The 20,248-nt window shown below is 35.8% G+C and overlaps 2 protein-coding genes across 2 annotated transcripts in view; both read left to right on the forward strand.

Annotated features, from left to right (window-relative positions):
• Window positions 1–16,365, forward strand: part of mib1 (E3 ubiquitin-protein ligase mind bomb 1) — a 786,657-nt gene extending 770,292 nt beyond the window's left edge. The window contains exon 10 of the mRNA XM_076414568.1: window positions 15,208–16,365. Within this exon, the coding sequence (XP_076270683.1) occupies window positions 15,208–15,211 (4 nt within the window). The 3' untranslated portion in view covers window positions 15,212–16,365. The remainder of the gene's footprint in view (window positions 1–15,207) is intronic.
• LOC143202779 (E3 ubiquitin-protein ligase mib1) overlaps window positions 1–20,248 on the forward strand; it is a 450,080-nt gene that overhangs the window by 200,144 nt on the left and 229,688 nt on the right. The window lies entirely within an intron of this gene.

Below are 20,248 nucleotides of genomic sequence, written 5' to 3' on the forward strand. Positions count from 1 at the left end.
CAAAAAAAATGACCTAGGAGGAATTACTACTATCGGGGTTTTGTGTCATAAAGAATTCTGTACGGAAAATGTCAATGTATTTTGTACTCGTCTGTTGTTTTTTCTGTCGTTGTATTCCCATGTTTTTTTGTTGGAATTTCTTTTAGTAGGATGCTTTTCTCTCATTATATTTTTAGTTCATAGAGAGAAAAAACCTACTACCAACACACCAGTTTGGGTTTATTAACAAGCGCTCAAAAATTGTCCAGGTCCGCAGAATAACATATGTTATTGAAAAAGCCTACGAAAGTAAAAAAGTATGCTCAGGTTTATTCTTAGTAGCACCAGCCGATAAGGTTTGGCATAAAGTCCTTGTTCATAAACTACAGACAATTCTATCAAAACAACACACCGAACTATTAAGATCATACATTACAACCAGAATGTTTAGAGTCAAACAATAAGAAGCTTACTCTACAATAACAGAAGCTAAAGCAGGTGTACCACAAGGAAGTGTACTGGGACCAATGCTTTATCTACTCTACACTTGTGATATACCACAAATGGAAATATCACGATGGCTACATTTGCTGATGATATTGCGATTATAGCTGTGGGAGACAAATAGTGAAGAAGCCTCACGAAAATTACAACAGGCCAGTGACAATATAAATAATCAGACGCAAGCTTAGAAAATAAGAATTAATGAAAGTAAATCTGTACATGTGCAGTTCACCTATAAACAGACCGTATAAGCACCAATAACATTAAATAACACTATCATTCCATAAGGCAACAACGCTAAATATCTCGGAATGAATCTCGATGCAAAACTTCGCTGGAAGGAACATATAAAGAGACTGGGATAGGGCGGATGGGTCCTCTTAGTTATATACCTGGATTTAAGTTATCAAAAAGACAAATTGTAGGTTAGACGGAAATGACTAGTAACAATGTATTAATTAAATAATTTAACAAAAATTTACTTACACAATTTGTTTACCATTATTTTTGTTCCTATTCTTAGAATATGTTTTTCTCTTTGTATTATCTTCTAGTTAAAACTAAATCTTTTATAATATTTGTAAGACATGTTTGTTATAGGGGTTTAGGTTTTTTATTCTTAATTCAAGTCTAAGTTTTATTGTTGTCAATATTTTCATTTTTATTACTGTTTATACTGTTAAACATGGGCTCCGAACCACGGTACTCGGCTTAAACCTGGCGAGTGACCAACTTTGAAATTATCCCAGAAGACATCCGGTCTTACCCAGTCTAGTTGCGGGCGTGACTGGGATCATTTTCCTTGTCGGATTTTGCATTCTTGTCTAGAACGATCACAAATATTAAACAATCACAAACATAAATTTACGACCATACCCCGGCAGGATTCGAACTCGCGACTATCGCATCAGTAGGTGGACCGTCCCGTCGCCTTTACCACTGCGCCACCAAGCCGGCTAAAATGTAAATATTTTAAATTAATAAAAAGTAATAAGAACATGTTATTCGAATTTTCGGATCCAATAAACGGATATTGCCTGCTACCTGAACCTGCTAGCGGTAATATTGCAAGAACACACTCAAAATTACAATATATAATTGCACCGTATATTTTATTTATGAATTATGATATTGATAATGGCTAATAACATTTATCATTGAAATAATCCCATGAATATATTTTAATATTGGTTACATGGAAATAGTTATGTGGTGACCGCCACGACCCTTTAGGCCTAAACGCCCCAAGACGAACGACGTCCTGCTGCAACTCCGATGGCAGCTGATCTCGTAAAACTCCTCGCTCAGGTTGGGATCCCCATCTCATCAGCAGTCCCCGGGCGTTTGTTTGCGTGATTGCGGGTGCACTCCAGAACTTACACCACATAGAGGTATGTTCCACGGCAGTTCCACTAGGAGGGGAGTTATGTGGCGACCGCCACGACCCTTTAAGCCACCACGAATTCATCAACAAGTACAAAGGTTGGCAACGCCGATGGATTGGTACCATGCAGTTCCAGGCTATAAAAGACCATCGCGACGACGTCTCGCTCTCATTTCTTTTCTCCATCCCCTTGTAATAGTACCACTTCCACAGCGCTACCGTACTTCCTCTACCTAACCTAATATCCTTTCAATTCTCCCGTCGACCACATGTATCATTTAACATTGAAATAAACAGTATTTCTTCAACCAGTGTTTTCAGTTCTCGTGCAAATTCCTTCCTAAAATAGTAGTGAGTGTTCTGACAAATAATCGCAGCGGCAGCCACACATTTCGACCGACTTACCGACCCGACGAACATTCCTACAGTTATATGGAATATCTTATTTATATAAATATTCTAGGCATGGCCATAGCTCTCTTAAATTTATGTAATTCATATTATATATAAGTTATTGTCTTATAAATCCAAATCCAACGCAATGATTCTTTGTGGTAGGTGATTTCATACTATTTATAAATTTTGTCTCTCTCTCTACTCTGTCCTGTAAAATTTGATGGAAAACTACCAACTGGTTTTCAAAAGAAGAAGCTTATCATAATTTATTGATTATAACATGTATAAAACAGAATAATTATATAAAATAGTGTAATCCAATGCAAATTAAGGCCATTCAAACTACCCAAAATTAGAATTCGATATAGAAGCCGTGTTAGGCATGACACTATGTCAATACTTCTTTCCGTGACACGTTAAGGTCCATCATTTATTCAGCCGAAATGTTCAAATATTTGCATTCCAGCCAGACGGATTCTGGATTAACAGGAAATTGATTTTCAGGTGGTACCATGAAAGTGTTTTGCGATATGCCAATTCGGTCTCTTCACACCTTTGACATTTACACGAGCTGCTAATAGTTATTCGGTTGGCATCAGTCGACGCGCTCACCCTTGTATATTCGGTAACTTTGTAAAAAATATTTGTTTATTGTCAGGATGCGTTGACGGCAGCTTCGTCGTGTGCTCCTCTCGGCAAGCCTGCGCTAACACCGCTCTTGGAGAACTGTCAAAAATAGTTCGCCAGAGAGCACAAAAAAACTGGGGAGCTTGCATTTGGAGATGCGTCGCGTCTATGGGCAGGGGGTAACAACATTGGGTTGGCGCCTGCGTCTTCGGGTTCGATAGTCAGTCAGAGCGCCAGTTGGACGCGAGAGCCGAAGCGTGCAATGTCGCTTGTTCTTGATAGAGAACTTTTAACTAGGATATTTTACCGGAATATAGTTATAAAAATAAATTCTGCAATCCCTCAAATTAGAGAACTTTAATTTTACATTTAAAAGATTTCTTTATATCTCAAAACTTATTTTTGGAGGCTATAATTGTGTCATACATCAGTCTGTAATATCTATAGAGTTTGTTTGAATTTTTAAAAAGTTTTATTCAGACAAACTGGTACAATATATTTTATCATAATGTTGTCCGTGGTTATTTACAAGTTTCTTCCATTTTTCAGGCAGTATACGGATTTCGTATTGAAAAAAAAATTTTCTTTGGGGGCAGTTAAAAAATCGATTTAGTTCTATTCGCGTCTCTCGGCCAGATCATGAGTGATTAAATGAAACAAGTAATAGAATGGGACGGTATATGGATGTACCTGCAAAGTTTCTTTTAAGACTTGCAAGAAGTTTCCGAGCTTCTTCGTACTAAAAGATTGCTTTTCTAGACTCCGCTTATATAATTGCATTAATTGTTTTTGAATAATGATTTAGTTAGCAGAGAGTAGCTGATAGCTGAGCCTATCCCACCAAATTTACGCTTATGCGATGATTTTATTTCATAGTACTATTGTGCATTCTGTGTTTCCTTTAGAATATGACAATATGAGTCCTAATTTCCTTGCCCAAATCTCTATTTTCACACTGCATTTACATATTTTTGCACCATCTGTTGTTTCAACTAGCTCCTCTTGATATTTTTATGAGCTTGATCTAACAACTCTTAAAATATCTCGTATATAATATTTGAAATACTACCGGGATCACTACTCATATGTTTTTTTGTACTTTGTTACTTGTACTTTTTTTGTTACTCTGTACTTTTTTATACTGTACTTTTCTTTACTAATCTTGTTAACTGATATAAAAACAGCGTTTTCCAAAAGATGTGTGTTATTGGCATAAAAGTTGACATGTTAGGAAAAAACATATTGTTTTAATTTATATTATTGAGGAAATTGAGATCTGGTAGACCCACTAGACTTTTTCTGATCACCAAAGCTACACCAAATGGCTTAAATTCGACCAGATCAGAATCTAATTCTATCAATCAGATGTGTGCCACTGTGACACTTGGGCCTTAATAACATCGATCCTATATAACTAGTTTGTATATATTTTTTAAATAACTGCTACTCCAATCATCAACATACCATAACCTATGAATTATATATTGATTTTTTCACTTAAAAGGCTTTATTGATTTTTTAAAGGTCTTTATAAAAAGTTGGATATACCAGAAAGAATACGTGCATTAAATAGCATTAGTAAAACTCATTATAGTCAATCGGTGCCTTGTATTTGAGAATATCGTCAAAATAATGTCTAATGTCTAAAAATAATAATCTAATTTACAATCAAATATATGTATCGATACTGTATGATAAAGTTATAAAATGTATACATTCTTATTTGTTAATGCTTACGGAAAAGTTAATACTTAGTACAAAGGGGCACTGGGAGTAAATGCAGACCAACCCGTCTGACTCCATTAGGGTAATCAAAAAAAAACAGATGGCAGGATAGTCTAGGCTGTATTAGTTAACTTCCTCCTAAAGAAATGGTTATAGCTATTATTACAGCTTATCATTATTGTATAACTATGTTTGAATATTGCCCTCATCTACCAGTTTGCCTTTGAAGATCTTGGAAATTACACTGTTCCTACCAAAATTTCCATGGTATTTCCCTATAGAATGGCTTCCCAACTTTGATACTTATAGATTCCAATAATTTACGGCTAAACAACTGAGTTACTGCAATCCGCATTTGGCGGCGTCCCGAACTGCAAGCTTCTCTGTGAATTCCAGTAAAGTAACAACATAAAGTAACGGTAACTTCAGTTCGACTCTGATGGTTTTACAGCTTGAGCCGTCATACATGTGCCAGGAATATACAGACTAAGGATGTTTTTCAAATCTTGAATATTTGGTACTTGTAATACTTTATAGCTGACGGTCGCTGAACACCTTCAAGCCACCTTTTGTGAGCTTACAGCTTCTGCTGCGATACTTTTGCCCTAGCTTCGTTCAACTATATCAAGAAACGCTTCGAGTAACTGCGGAACGACAGCCAATCCAACGTCAACGAGTCTCCTTTTCTTGATAATCAACTTGATTCCAGCCAATTCAATGAATTCAAAAGAGAACAGCCTTATTATCGTTGCTACTCCGCTAGTTACATATAATATATGACAGTTGAAAAACTATTAATTTAATTGAAAATATTATTTCATTTAGTGGAATGAAGAGGGGGTTGGTTCAACGGCGATATAAAGCGACACTGAGGGTAAAAACAAACAAACTTGCCGAAAAGGCGATATTACACGCTTCAAACAACTTTACATCACACCACATAATCCCGAACGAACAATTCGGTTTCCGTGCCAAACATTCAAGCCTTCGTCAAGCTGCCCGCGTCGCAGCAACAATCCACCAGGCATTAAGAAAAGGTCGAAAAACTGGAGTCATCTTTTTAGATGTTTCCAAAGCTTTCGATCAAGTATGGCACCAGGGTCTAATATTCAAAGCGAAACAGCTTGGTGTACCAAATGACCTAATCTCCCTGATAGATACATACTTCGACGGTAGGTCCTTTCAAGTGAGGATCGGTGACGCAATATCCTCGTAAACAGATTTCTGTAGGAGTCCCGGAAGGTGCTCCACTAGCCCCAGCCCTATTTTAATATTTTATGGCTAATTTTTCACTCCACAAACATTCCCACACAGTATTTTATGCAGATGATACAGCTTTCTTCACAACCGGTTAAAGTCCTGACGCTATTCGCAACAGACTTCAAGACCAGGTAAACCAGGCGATTGCGTGGTACAAATTCTGGCGGTTGCAGATAAACCCAAACAAAACGCACGCTATTTTGTTCCATAGCAAAACCAAGTTCCGCACCTATCACCTCCAAGTCGATAAAGTACCTATCCCCTGGCTTCAGAAGATATCATACCTCGGTCTCCAATTCGATGGTAGGTTCCAATGGTCAGTCGAAATTCAGCATACAATTTGCAAAGGCATTGGCGTGTACAGCCTACTATTTCCACTTCTCTGCAGAAAAAAATAAACTCCCAATGCCTCAGAAAGTGATTCTGTACAACCTTGCAGTCTGCCTCTACGAAGCACAGGTATGGTGCAAGTATGTCTCTGAGAGACAACTTAAACTACTCCCAAGTGTTCCAATCTAAAAAACGCGCGTTACTCAATGCCCCATTGTTTATGAGGAACGCCAACACTCACCTCGAACCATGCATCCCGTTTGACATCCACAAAGTAGAAAGTAAACCAACTCGGTAGTAAACCAACTACGACAATCCCAGTCGTAACCCAGAGTCTCTGTCGTCCGCAAAACACTCACTATCCCGAACCCGAAGCGACATCAGCAAAATACTATTCCATCATGCCATTTGGCCATCATGGATAAAAAAAAACAGACATACCGGCCTCACTCGTTCACCATTCAGGTAATGAAAAATAAACAGATAACCGCATAGTCTGGATTGTATTACTCAACACTATACAAATAATATTTATTATAATTTAGTCATAAAAAAAACGCGTTGTGTCATGCACACTATAAAATAGCGTCGTCAATAAACAAATTGAAACGAGCTAATCCAACACCTCGAAAAAGCGGCTCTCGTTGACTACATTGGTGGAACTATGCAAAACAATTCTCCTAGTGCAGCTGTTAAGTTTAATATATTAAGTTATTGTTATGCAGCCTTCCATACTTAATTAATTAATCAATTATTTCGGTTATGGCCAATACTACTATAATGGCAAATGTTTTCAGTATTTACCAGAACCGCATATATATATATATATATATATATATATATATATATATATATATATATATATATATATTTAGTAACTGGTGTAGAAAAATAGATTATCTTAAATTAGAAAACGGTTGAATCAGGAAAGATAATTAACTGCAAATTTTCCACCGAAAAAAAAAGCGACAAAAACCACCCCGACCCAAAATCGAACGACGGCCGATAGAAAATTCCGCGAATCGATGTTAATATCCGCAACGAATGGAATTAAAAAAGCGAATACCGTTCCTGGATAATTTGCCTGCGCGGGAATCAAGGCATCCGATAAAAGCGACGGGCGCCTTTTAAGCCGCCGTCCAATTTGGGATGAACAATTTGGTCCGAACGATAGATTCGCCGGTAATAGTATTGCATATTGAAAACAATCGCGATGGAAACCGTATTAGCAGATGCCATCTGGCGGAAAATCGAGATGAGAGAGCGAGATGGGGCGGTAGCGCCGAGCCCGTACTCTTTTTCTATTACGGAGGGACGTGCAGCACATTAAAAGCCGATGCAGTGCCGCTATGCAGTCGTCCTGAATGGAGTTGCGAGAGGGTATTATGTTAGTTTGTTCGTTCTGGCAATGTTCGATAACGCCGTCGTCCTCAGAATGACGCTTGTGTCATGATTTCGTTCGACGATGTCTTGTCGCAAATTTTGCCATGTCCATATTATTAGATCAAGGTAAAATCTTAATGGTAATTCGAACAATCAAAAAAGAATCAATTACTTTATTTGCGTTCTAGAATTACAGCAAAATCATTTAGTTTTCTTTTCATATTTTTGAAATAAACTTACGTGCGCCGGCTTGGTTGACGCATTGGTAAAGATGACTGGAGAGGCCTTCTGCTGTTGCTATAGTCGCGGGTTTGAATCCCGCTGGAGGTATGGTTGGGAATTTGTATTTGCGATTGTTTAACGTTTCGAATCAGAGTCCAGGATATGTTAATCCACAACTAACTCCGGATTTGGGGCATGCGCATATTGAGCTCCATTTAATTAAAAAAAAGAATAATCTGGGTTTAGCGCATATGTACTTTATGTTTAGCTTCATTTACTTATATTTTTTATCGTTATTAGATTCAATGTCGAATATATATAAGCAGGTAAATAGGTTCAGGAGGTAAATAAAAATGGTAAAATTTTGGAAATAATGCATTTTATTTAAAAAAGTACTAAATAAAACGAAATAATAAAAATATAATTAATATATATCCAGTTATTCTATTTTTATAAAAACATAATATTGCACATTATCATTATTTTTTATAAATAAATATACATATATTTGATTAATAATTTATTTTATGTTGAAATTATATATAAGGAGGGAAATAAATATTGAACATTTTTTTAAATAACACTTTTTATATAAAACATTGAATAATTTTTTTTTACTTTTTGTGATTCCACAATCTGCCCTATAGGCAATAAGTATTTCTTATGTCTATATTATATTTACATGGCATGCAGAAAATCACTTCATTAAGCGATCTTCTGTATAAAATATTATCTTAATTAATTAGTCTTATTCTAAAGCTTATGCTAAAGTCTACATATGTCCAGTAATCAGATCAGGTGGTGTTAAACGTTTTAGTCTACACACTTCACTATCACGTCGCATATTTAGCTGATTAGCGAAGACATTGGGATGCATTCACACTCTTTCGAAGAAGTACTTCACACAAAAACGTCGAATTACACTCGTTATTGGTTCTAGAGGAATATCGTGTTGTATCACTTTATTTAAAATATAGTACGTAGCATCAACAATGGCACGCAACACTTTATTTTGGAACTGTTGAATGATGGATATATTAGATTTGCTATCGGTACACCATAGTTGCATTCCATTTGACCAAATAGGCTTGAGTATAGGCTCATACAGCAATACCTTGTTATCAAATGATAACTTGGATTTGCGCCCGATGAGCCAATACATTTGATATAATATTGGATAAAATGAAGTAATAAAATTTATTTCTATATGCGTTTCTATTTTTATAAAAACACTGTAGTTAAATTAATTTGCATATTTAAACAATTAACAACAACATGGACCATATAAATAAACATTACCATAAAAAAGACCAAAATCGTTTAAATCAAATACAGCCAATATAGTTAAGACCAATCGAAAAAGCCACCACTATATATAAAAGCAGTGAAATTTTCCTAAGAATCTCCGAATATGATCGCTTGTATTCTTGAGCCACAAACCCCATTAATGAATTGACTACCTCGAGCTTTCGATTAACATATTGTAAAGTTACTAGCCTAAAACGAATGGATGATGGTACTTTAAAACTGAAATACATCTCAATCACTACATTATTATTTTTACAAAACAATACTTTGTTATTAATAATCTAATATAATAATGCATTGTATTTTCCTTGTCCATTAGATTAGGGTGTCGTTGATAGTTTTATATTTTGTTTATTGGACCCAGTTTTATTTTTGTTAGAGAATTTAATTATTTCATAGTATCACTGTACATTGTTTTTATATCTTAGCATAATGCTGCCTAATTTCTTCTTCTCTGAATTTCACATTCTTCGACTTTCACCCTCAACAAATTCTAGCAATATCTTACCAGTAATAATTATTACCAGTTACTACAATTTTTGCTACTATTCTCGATGGACAAACTCCATTAATGACTTAACTACTTCCAACAAGAATCATTTTCTTCTCTGATCTTGTTATCATAGAATTTTGGCATATGTTGATACCTATTCCATGTCTGCTGTTTGGGTTTTATAACTTTTAAAAATTTAGCCTTATATTCTTCACTTACCCTTGTTCTTCCTTATTTTAAAAGCAATGTATGTTAGACTACCAAGAATAACACAACAATTTAATTATTATTACTATAGAATTATTTATGTAACACAAAATCTAAATATTCTTGATTTTGTTGTTATTTTGATCTGATTAGCCGTAAATCGACTCGAAAAGAATGGATCGCCGTTAAAAAAGGAAGATCCTAAAGATCCTAAAAAGAACGTATCCTGTAAAATCCGACAAAGGCAATGATCGCAGTCACTCCAGTAGCCAGTTTGCTTAAAACCGGATGTCTTCCGCGATTATTTCTAAGTTGGTCCAGCCCAGATAAACAGTAGTCGGTAAAAAGGACACTCTAAACTATATGTAAAAAAATAAAAATATGTGTGTACCTTTTCAATCCTACCTCGGAACTCACTTTGATACAATTCAACTGTGTCTGAACGCATAGCGCATTAAAGTAAATGAAATAAGATCTACCCATTTAACATAGTATCTGCGTAGAAAAACACGCCCACCAGTGAATATTTCTTATTTTTTTATTAATCTCCTAAAACGTCAACAATCTGCCCACTGGCAATAAATATTATATGATTTCAGTTATATAACTATCCTCACATGTAGAAGATCATTTCAGTAAATGATCTACTATACAACTTATAATCTACATCTTATTTTAGATACTATTCTAACTTATTTTAAAGTCTATTCTAACTTATTCTAAAAACTATTCTAGCTTATTCTAGAGATTATTAAATCTCACTCTATGTGTCTATTAATCAGTTCTTATGGTAGTGTGCGTTTGAGCCTACGCATTTCACTGTCATCGCGAACATTTAACTGTTTGGCGAGTGCATTGGGATACACTAATAGTCTTTCAGAGTACTTCGCACTAACACTCCAAATCACACTCGTTATGGGTTATTGCGCTGAATTAGTTTGTTGGACACGTAATATGGGGCATAGATATGTTATGGGATATCTATATTAGATTTGCTAGTAGTACCCCACAGTTACATACCACATGGGTCTAAGTATTGATTTATACAGCAAAATCTTGTTATCTAATGATAATTTAGATTTACGCCCTATCAACCAGTACATTTGGTTTAATTACCAGTGAATATGAACAATGATCGAAGTCTAACTGGGAAGAAGCACATACTTGCTAAACGGAAACAACTTGCACTTAAATTATATCAAATGTATTTGCTTATCGGATGCAAATCCAAGTTATCATTAGATAACAAGGAATTGCTATATGAATCAGCATTTAAACCTATTTGATCATATGGAATCCAAATATGGGGTATTGTCAAGTAACAAGTCTAATATGTTCACATAGCAATCGTTCATGTCACTCATAGCAATCATACAACAGTTCCAAAACAAAGTGCTACGTGCCATTGTTGATACTCCGTACAATGTCTCAATGGAGTGATACAACGCGATATCTCTCTAAAACCCGTAACGAGCGTGATTCAAAATATTCCCGTTAAGTACTTTACAAGAGCGTCAGCGTCAACGAATCTGCTAAATGTGCGACGTGATAGTGAAGTGTGTAGACTAAAACGTTTAACACCGTCCGATCTGGTTATGACATACATAGACTTTAAAATAGGTCTAACTGATTTTTTAATAAATTTCTGATAATATTTTACACAGAAGACCACAGCTTTTTACACGTTTTTTATGAAGTAATGGCATTTTGCTGTTATTTTGGTAAAACCGTAATTCTCCCCCTGTAGAATTTCTAAGATTTCCTAGTGTAAAATTGTACCAATTGATCCACAATCTCCTTACCCAGTTTTTGACCACTAAACAATTTTGCAGACAGTAAAACAAATAAATGGTTTTACCCCGTTTTAGTGAGTTATGATAAATAATACTACTGGAATCCTGTTCATCCACACACAAGTAAATGTGTGTTGTAGCATTGCCTAATGCCACATTTTTCCTGTGCCTCCGAATTCCTGTTAATCAACTCTGGTTTTTGTTTTCATTCGCCTTTCTTACTAGCATTGGTTTGGTTCGGGATAATTCAAGTTTAGTGGCTCGTGATGGATAATTTCTTTCCAATCCCACAAAACATCCACAACATTGTCTTCTTTGGTGTCTATTCGAGCTTTACAAGCTTTTGTGAAAAGTTTCCAGGGTTTCAGCATGTTCTTTTTCGCAGATTCTTGTCATATATCATCCACTTTTCATCATCCGTAATTATTCGTTTCAAAAATGGCTCAATTTTGTTTTAATCCAGAAATGCAAATCTCGGCCGATTCATGCAGAATCAAATTATCAAGTTTCATTTAATATCCTGTCTTATATCTCGGAATGAATCTTGATGCGAAACTTCGCTGGAAGGAACATATATAAAGAAGAAAATAAAAGAACTGGAATTGAAATATAAGAAAATGTACTGGCTAATTGGAAGAAAATCAAAATTATCAGTACATAATAAGTTGCTATTATATAAGCAAATACTGAAACCTATATGGACATACGGAGTTCAATTATGGGGATGTTCTGCAAAGAGTAACACAAATAAAATACAAACTTCTCAGAACAAAGTCCTGGGAAGTATTGTGGGCGCACCCAAATACTATAGGACTGATTACCTACATCGAGAGCTTCAGATACCCACAGTCAGTCAAGAAATCAAGAGAATTGCAAGGGGACATGAGGAAAGACTCCTTTCTCATGAGAATATTGAAGTATTGTAGCTTTTGTGTACCATCAGAACAGGACACAGACTCAAAAGAATCAAACCATCTGATCTTGTGTAGTGTTGTATAGTGAGGTGCAGGTAGTAAAAAATATAGTGACATGTATAAACATTATTTCACCAGAGACTGAGATAGGGCCGAGGGGTCCTCCTAGTTATATACCTAGATTTAAGTTATCATAAGAACAAATTGTAGGTTAGTCGGAAACGACTACTAACAATGTAATAGTTAAATAATAAAAATAACTTTTACAAATTGCTACACATAATAAATAATATCAATAAAATACGATGATAAACGTTCTAATTAACAGCCAGGTTTGAACGGAAAATCGGCACGGGCTCCGAGCAGACCCCCTGGCCTATATTTCATCGTCGATATCGTATTTTTCATCGCCATCCGGCCTTTGTTTCACATCAACGAGTGATCGTTCGCGTCCCATTTTTACCGTTCGCTATAAATTCGCACAATTTATCTTCCGTCCATCCGAGAGCAAACATCTTTTCGGTGAGGGGGGAGGGAACAAAAGCGACCCGATCCCTGTTTACTATTAAATTCTCCACCGCTGATTGATACAACACGAGCAATAACACAAAAGGCATTAGCGGCCCTCGATCTTTGCCGACCTTATTGCTGCAAGGCTAAGATCGATCGGGAGGGGTTGGTGGTTTCGGGGGGCTGCAGGAGGAGACGGACGGTGTCGACGATGAAGGGATCGAGCTCCTTTTCGAGGAATGTTTCGATACCGCCGACCGAGAAGATTAAATGCTGCATAGTGGAGGTAGATGGGAATGGATTCGTCAAGATATCGAACGTTCATCATCTCGTTCTTGCCAGTTTGTCCGTCTTTTAATTAGAAGTCTCCGTTAGCTTTAAGAGCTTCTCCATTCATTTCAGTGATTACTTCTTAAATCAGAACATTAATAAATAAAATATAAAATATTTAATATTTATACTAGTTTGTTTCTTAAGTTTAGGGAAATTCATTCACCCACAAAATATTCATCTGGCGATAATGCAAATAATATTGCACTGCATTCACTATGGATTTCAATAATAATAATAATAAGCAGCAATTCTTCTTATTTGTGTGTACCGATAAATTGATAAAAGTCGTTCCATTATTGCCACTCAGCGGAAATTGCGTCAAAATCGTCCTAATCGTCCAGTGCCTCACAAGACCACAATTTATCGTTTACATGCGAATTGTCGACAGTACGGTACAACAGCAGACAGGCATCGTTCTGGAAGACAACGGACTTCTCGTAACACTGAAAATCTGGCTCTGGTGCGCGATGGTGTTGCAGTCTTTTTAGAAAAAAGAATTCCAAAATTCAGTCAGTCCAAAAATTGCTAAGGCTGTCTGGTGAAATTGAAAATTTTGCGTCTAAATTGATAATGAGTATGATGAAGCCCATTTTCTTCTTAATGGCCACGCCAATAAACAGAACAGTCGGTTTTGGGGAACAGAGAATCCTTAATTAATTCACGAAATATCATTGCATCCACTAAAAACAACTGTATGGTGTGGTATTTATGCTGGAAACATAATTGGTCCGTATTATTTTGAAAATAACCAAGGTGTTACAGTTACTATTACGGTACCAAGACATGATTCGACATTTTGTTGGGTCTGAAATATAGCAAGGACTAGAGGACATGTGGTTTCAGCAAGATGGGGCCACAGCACACACTTCTCGTTGAATAATTTAATTATTACATGACGTTTTTAAGTGGTGAAATGGCGATTTAGAATGGCCAGCTAGACCTCCGGATTTAACAGCGCCAGACTTTTTCTTATAGGTTTTTTTAAATCAATAGTTTATGTGAATAAGTCCCAAACGATTCTATATCTTAAAGACAATATTTGTCAGGAAATTGAAGAAATTTTGCTTCAGATGTTGCAGGATGTTATGAAAAATGCCTTTAAAATAGCCGAAAGTTACATAGCGAATCGCGGTCACCATTTAGCCTGTCTGTAAGAACCAAAATTTCTTATCTTTTCTATGAGCTAAGTTTCAGGCAATCAAAATGGTAGCGGAACTTTTGCCCCACGAAGAGCTCAGTAGATTAGACGCATAATCAAATAAGAAGTCAGAAGATACTCTCAACTTGACTTAACATCGAAGATATTAGTTTATAAGTAATTTGTAAATCTTATTTGAACTTTTAAGACCAATATTTCTCGCTCGTGCGTTAGTTACGTAACCAATAAAGAACTACACGATTATCTCGATATCAAATTGATCTACAAAAGTATCCAAGATTTTGGTTCAAATCATGAAATAAGGTTACTAAATCACAGCAATGTGAAAGTAATATAGCTACTGAACAACAGACAAAGAATTACAACATGGGACTGAACCAAACCACAAGAAATAGTACAGCATCTAAATGTTAATAAAATATTGATAACAACAATATTTATATCTATATTTATATAATCTTATCAATATTTATATAATCAATTTCCAAAGAAATCAATGGAATTGAATTATAGGTTAGGAAGTCTTAGATCATTTTCCATAGAATTAGATAATTGATAATCTTTCTCTGAATAATCTTTCTCGCAAAAATGTGTTATTTCTCATCACATAACTAATATTGCTTTTTTACCAACTCAATAGACCTGAAGTATTTATTTAACATATTTCTTTATTTTTTCAGGTAAGGGCTTTCAAACTTCGTTATAAATCTAACACGGATTGCCGGTAAGTGAAATAAAGCTGCAGTAATTTCCTTAGAGTGTCGATAGGGAATTTCACGAAGTTATCCCTCTCCCCGCCACCCTACCGTAACCGTTCGCACAAGAAAAATGACCCATCCGCTGCCAGTTTACTACCTGTTAATTATGCCTCGTCCATCGTTCCTCAGTCGCCAGTAATTTATAGTTGATACCGTAGTCAGCACATCGAACTGGCCGATGTTAAATTAATGATCGGCATCGTTTCGCTACGATTTTCCGGTAGAGCCAACGTGGCTTACATGTACCGAATAATGGAAGGACCCGGTACACTATATCTTGTAACATGTGCTCTTTATGAACGAACCGGGCTCTCTACCGCGCGCCGTATAACTTACGATCCAACTTTAATGACAAATCGTCTAAGAACACTGCAGCGATCTTCAGACGCGGACAGTTTTTTGTTTGTCAAACTAGTTCGTGCTTAATTCACAACTAAATTTAAGCCTGTTAAAACACACGTGTATTTGCACGTACAAGCGATATATTATCTTTAAGCATAGCACGACATTCCGTGAATGTTAGAGCGTTATTTTATAAAAGCTGAAATTTTTCTCCAGAAATATATTACTAACAGATCAGTTGAAAAGTCCCCTGCCTACCATAGTAAAACACATTTTTTTGGCAAAATTAGTTTTATTTTTATTCAACATAATTCCCTTCAAGGGTGATGATACACTGATTATAGCGACTCTCCAACTTTTCGACACCATTTTTGTTCTGCGATTTCTCATTTGCTTCAAAATAGGCCTCAGTTTCGGCGATCACCTCTTCATTCGGCGAAAATTTCTTCCCAGCGAACATTCTTTTGAAATCTAGGAACAGGAAATAGTCGCTGGAGGCCAGATCTCTGGAATACGGTGGATGAAGAAGCAATTCGAAGCCCAATTCATGGATTTTTTTCATAGTTTTCACTGACTTATGACAAGGTGCATTGTCTTGGTGAAGCCGCACTTTTCTTTTCTTCAAATACTATTTTTCGACGGCCGTTTTTCGGCGATTTGTCCTTCAGACGGTCCAATAACATTATGTAATAGTCGCTATTGATGGTCCTTCCTTTTTCTACCTTGAAAAAGAAAAAAGTCAAAGATTATTCCATGCACATCCCAAAATATAGACGCCATAACCTTGCCAGCCGACTGTTGCGTTTTCCCACGCTTTGGGGCGGTTTCATCGTATGCAGTCCCCTCGGATAACTGTCGATTGTACTTCGGAGTGAAATGATGGGGTCATGTTTCATCCATTATCACATATCGATGCAAAAACTCGGGTTTCAGTACGCTTGATCATCTTCAAACACTGCTCCGAATCATCAACTCGTCGTTGTTTTTGGTCAAAGGTCGCGTAGCACCCACTTTGCATAGAGTTTTCTCATACCCAAATATTCGTAAATGATATGATGTACACCTTCAGTTGATATCTGTAGTGTGTCTGCTCAATTTCAATTTGCGGTCAATCAAAATCATTTTGTGGATTTTTTGTTTCCGTCGGTAACAACCTTTTTTAGGCGTCCAGTGCATTCACCGTCTTCGGTGCCGATTTTACCACGTCTAAACTTAGCATACCAACCCTTGATAGTTGATTTTCCTGGGGCAGTGTCCAGAAACTCGGCATCAAGTCAATTTTTTGCTTTAACCGTATTTTTTCCCTTCAAAAAGCAATATTTTTTTCAACACGCGGAATTCCTTTTTATTAATTTTTTTTCACGATAACAAAAGTTGCTTCACCCAAAGTGCTATAATTCCCAAACTAATGATCCGACAGCTGTCAAATTTATACACACATCTTTTGAGGGTTAGAGCTAACTAAAAGACTTATGGATTTAATACTGGTAGCGCCATCCATGTGTCAGGCCGTGGACTTTTTAATTGACCTGTTATAAATAAAAACAGTTTGCTATAATATGAACTATAACGTTATAGTATTGATTGGTAAATGGTATTTTAATAAATGTCAAAGCAAAATTTGTAATGATCTAGTACATCGTGCTGACAACTTTGTGACGATAAGTCTTCCGCCTCGGTGTCGATATGGATGGCTCTCCTGAAGCAACTCGTAACTGCTTGTTCTTGTAAGAGTCACAGTAAATCGACTTTTCGTCGTCGATCACAGTAAACCACAGACAGTTTTTCTTTCTTTATGTGACAAGCAACGAAACCACAATGCAGAAACGGTTCTAAATATAATGTTCAGTCAATTCTTGTGGTAGCCATTTCCCCTCCTTTTGTATCTTTCCCGTCGCATATAAGCGCCTGGAAGAGCTGTCTTCGGACGGTTTTACCAATCCGGGTCATTTTGAATCATCCAGACTAAAACCTTCAATTGGAATATGATAATGTAGTATTGCCATAAGTTTTAGGAAGTGTTTTTTTTTTCGTTACCACCTATAACCCAGTGTTCCACCCAGTTTTCTCAGAATGGCTTATAAAATATGATCAAACTGAAATAATCTCCTGCAATCTCTAGTACTTTGCAGAATTATCCTCTAAACAACTAGTAGAATGATGTTAGTGTGTGACAAAAGATATAATATTAGAAGACATGAAATCCAAAAAATAATATTTTCAGTCACAATAGTTTGTAGGTTAGAGTTATTTTATTATATTTATATCGAACTCTATTCCGCAACACCTATAAGGTAGAGTTTTATATCCTGGAGGCCTACTCAACCTAATCAATAATTGTATATCCAAGTACTTACTAGTACTTTTATTAGAGAACAATCTTTCACCTTTAGTTCTTGTTTCCTTCGTTGTAGTATTTCCTTGTCAAGTCATTTTGTTATCAGTGTCTTTATCCTTAGTTTCTTTAGATACTATCTATGCACATCTTTCTTGATAAATTAACGGCATTTGACCGTAATATTACATCCAGAAGGTTTCATTCAGTCATTGTCAATTTCTGAGGAGCAATTCACGTCAATAATTAAATTACATTCATACTATTATATACCAGTTTTTTTTTGGTAACATAACAAATTACATTTGAACGAACCATTTACAAATTTATCACTTCTCAGGAGCACTGTTACCGCTACACCAAATGAAGATCATTATTCTTAACAAATTTATTTTATGGGCAATCCAGTTGCGAGAATTATTTTGCACTATGAATTATCCTCTAAACAACTAGTAGGATGCATGTTAGTGTGTGACAAAAGATATAATATTAGAAGACGCATGAAAATCTACACAATAATGTTTTGTATTCATTATACCCAAATTATTAAAATATAAACTACTACTAATCGCTTAACCAACAGATAATAGGGACTATAATAAATATTAATTACGTACTGAACAAACTCTTGAACCTCTAAGGCCTTACTCTTTCATATAATAGAAATATATTTTTTAATTTAATATATTATTACTATACATTACCGATTAACTATCAATTGGTCTCTACAGTGACTTAAAAGTAGGTACTTATCTAGGAAGACTCATAAGCCCTACTTAGTCTCTAATAAACTGCAATGAAAAGTACTTTTCACTGTTTTCACCATTTAATACACTTCACTATGCAGCCGCACAAGAGCACGTGGTTTGGTCAGACACAAGAGTTGCAGCACTTCTGTGTAAACATGGAAGTGGAGTCTTTCCTCATGTCTTATTGCGAATCTCCTGATCTCTTATGTGACAGTTGGATCTAAAAATTTCGCTGTAAGTAATTGTTCCTATAGTATCATTCCCAGTACTTGTCAGTGCATTATTCTAAAATATTTGCATTATTTGATATAAATTATCGTAGAACATCCCCATAACTAACATAACTCCATAAGTGCATATAGCCATCATTATGTATAGATGGTATATTTGGATTTTCTTCCAAATAACCAATACCTTTTTTTGACCACCATGAAAATAATACCGGAAATATATTTGACTCGATTTCTTCTGTTCATGGGATTTTTTTCGCCGTTACGCGTTACATAGTTTCTCCTCATATTTCCCGGGGAATAAAACGGGCCAAACTGTCGCCATTTTTTACACAACCCACTTGCCGACTCATTTTTCTCAAAGGTTATATTTAACGAATAACGGCGACCTAAACTTACAATCTACCCCACCATACTCCGTCTTGTAACATGTGGCATTTATATCCGAACAGTCATAGACACCCCCTGGATTATTCCAGGCCTAGATCCGGCGACGTAACTTTCACGGTAAATCGTTCGGTAACGTCGGAGCGAAAGTTTCACTAAAGACACTTAAAAAGCAGGCAAAACGTTCTCCGGTTTTTTTCTCCCTCTCTCTCGGTCGTGCTGGTCGAGGTGGTGACAGGTGAGGAAAGTTTTCAACGAACTCTTAATGGTCCCGTTTTCGTGTGTGATATACCCGGTGATTTAAAACATTCTCTTCGGGTTCTGTCCAGTTGAGAATGTAGATAATTTTAATTTGCTATATTTTCTCTTTTTTTGTTTGTTTTATGGATAAACAAGAAACCCCTTTTGTACTATATGGTGGTGTATGTGTATGTGTAGTGTCTCTCTTTCTCTAAGTATAAATCTTCTTCTACCTCTGCTCAGTCTCTCTTCTGAAGTATTTCTGTGTTACTTTGATCCCAAGTTTTCTTAAATTGCTTATCCTCGTCCTTGCTTTCCATTTTCTTTTTGACTGCCTTATGTCCTCCATTAGTTGTATTAAGATGTCAACTTTCTATGTACTCTTTCACCGATTCAATTTTGAGGTAATTTATTATCTATTTTATCCTCATTCTATCCATTTTTGTTACTTCTCAGCTGTTTTTTGCTTGCATCCTGCTTTATCTGACAATATCCACATCTCGCAACTGAATGTAGGGTTAATGGAATGCCTGTAAATTTCTTTGTAATGGGATTGTACAACATGTTAGTTTTACTTAATATTTCTTTTTTGTTAATAAATTTGTTATTTACGGCCATATACAAATTTATGCTTTTTCAAATTTTTGCATTAATTTCCATCTTCTCACTTCCATTCTTTT

This window comes from Rhynchophorus ferrugineus, unplaced genomic scaffold (genome assembly GCF_030347505.1).
Source record: "Rhynchophorus ferrugineus isolate W39M unplaced genomic scaffold, kcgeb_rfMv2 rfM9, whole genome shotgun sequence".
Classification (NCBI taxonomy): domain Eukaryota; kingdom Metazoa; phylum Arthropoda; class Insecta; order Coleoptera; family Curculionidae; genus Rhynchophorus; species Rhynchophorus ferrugineus.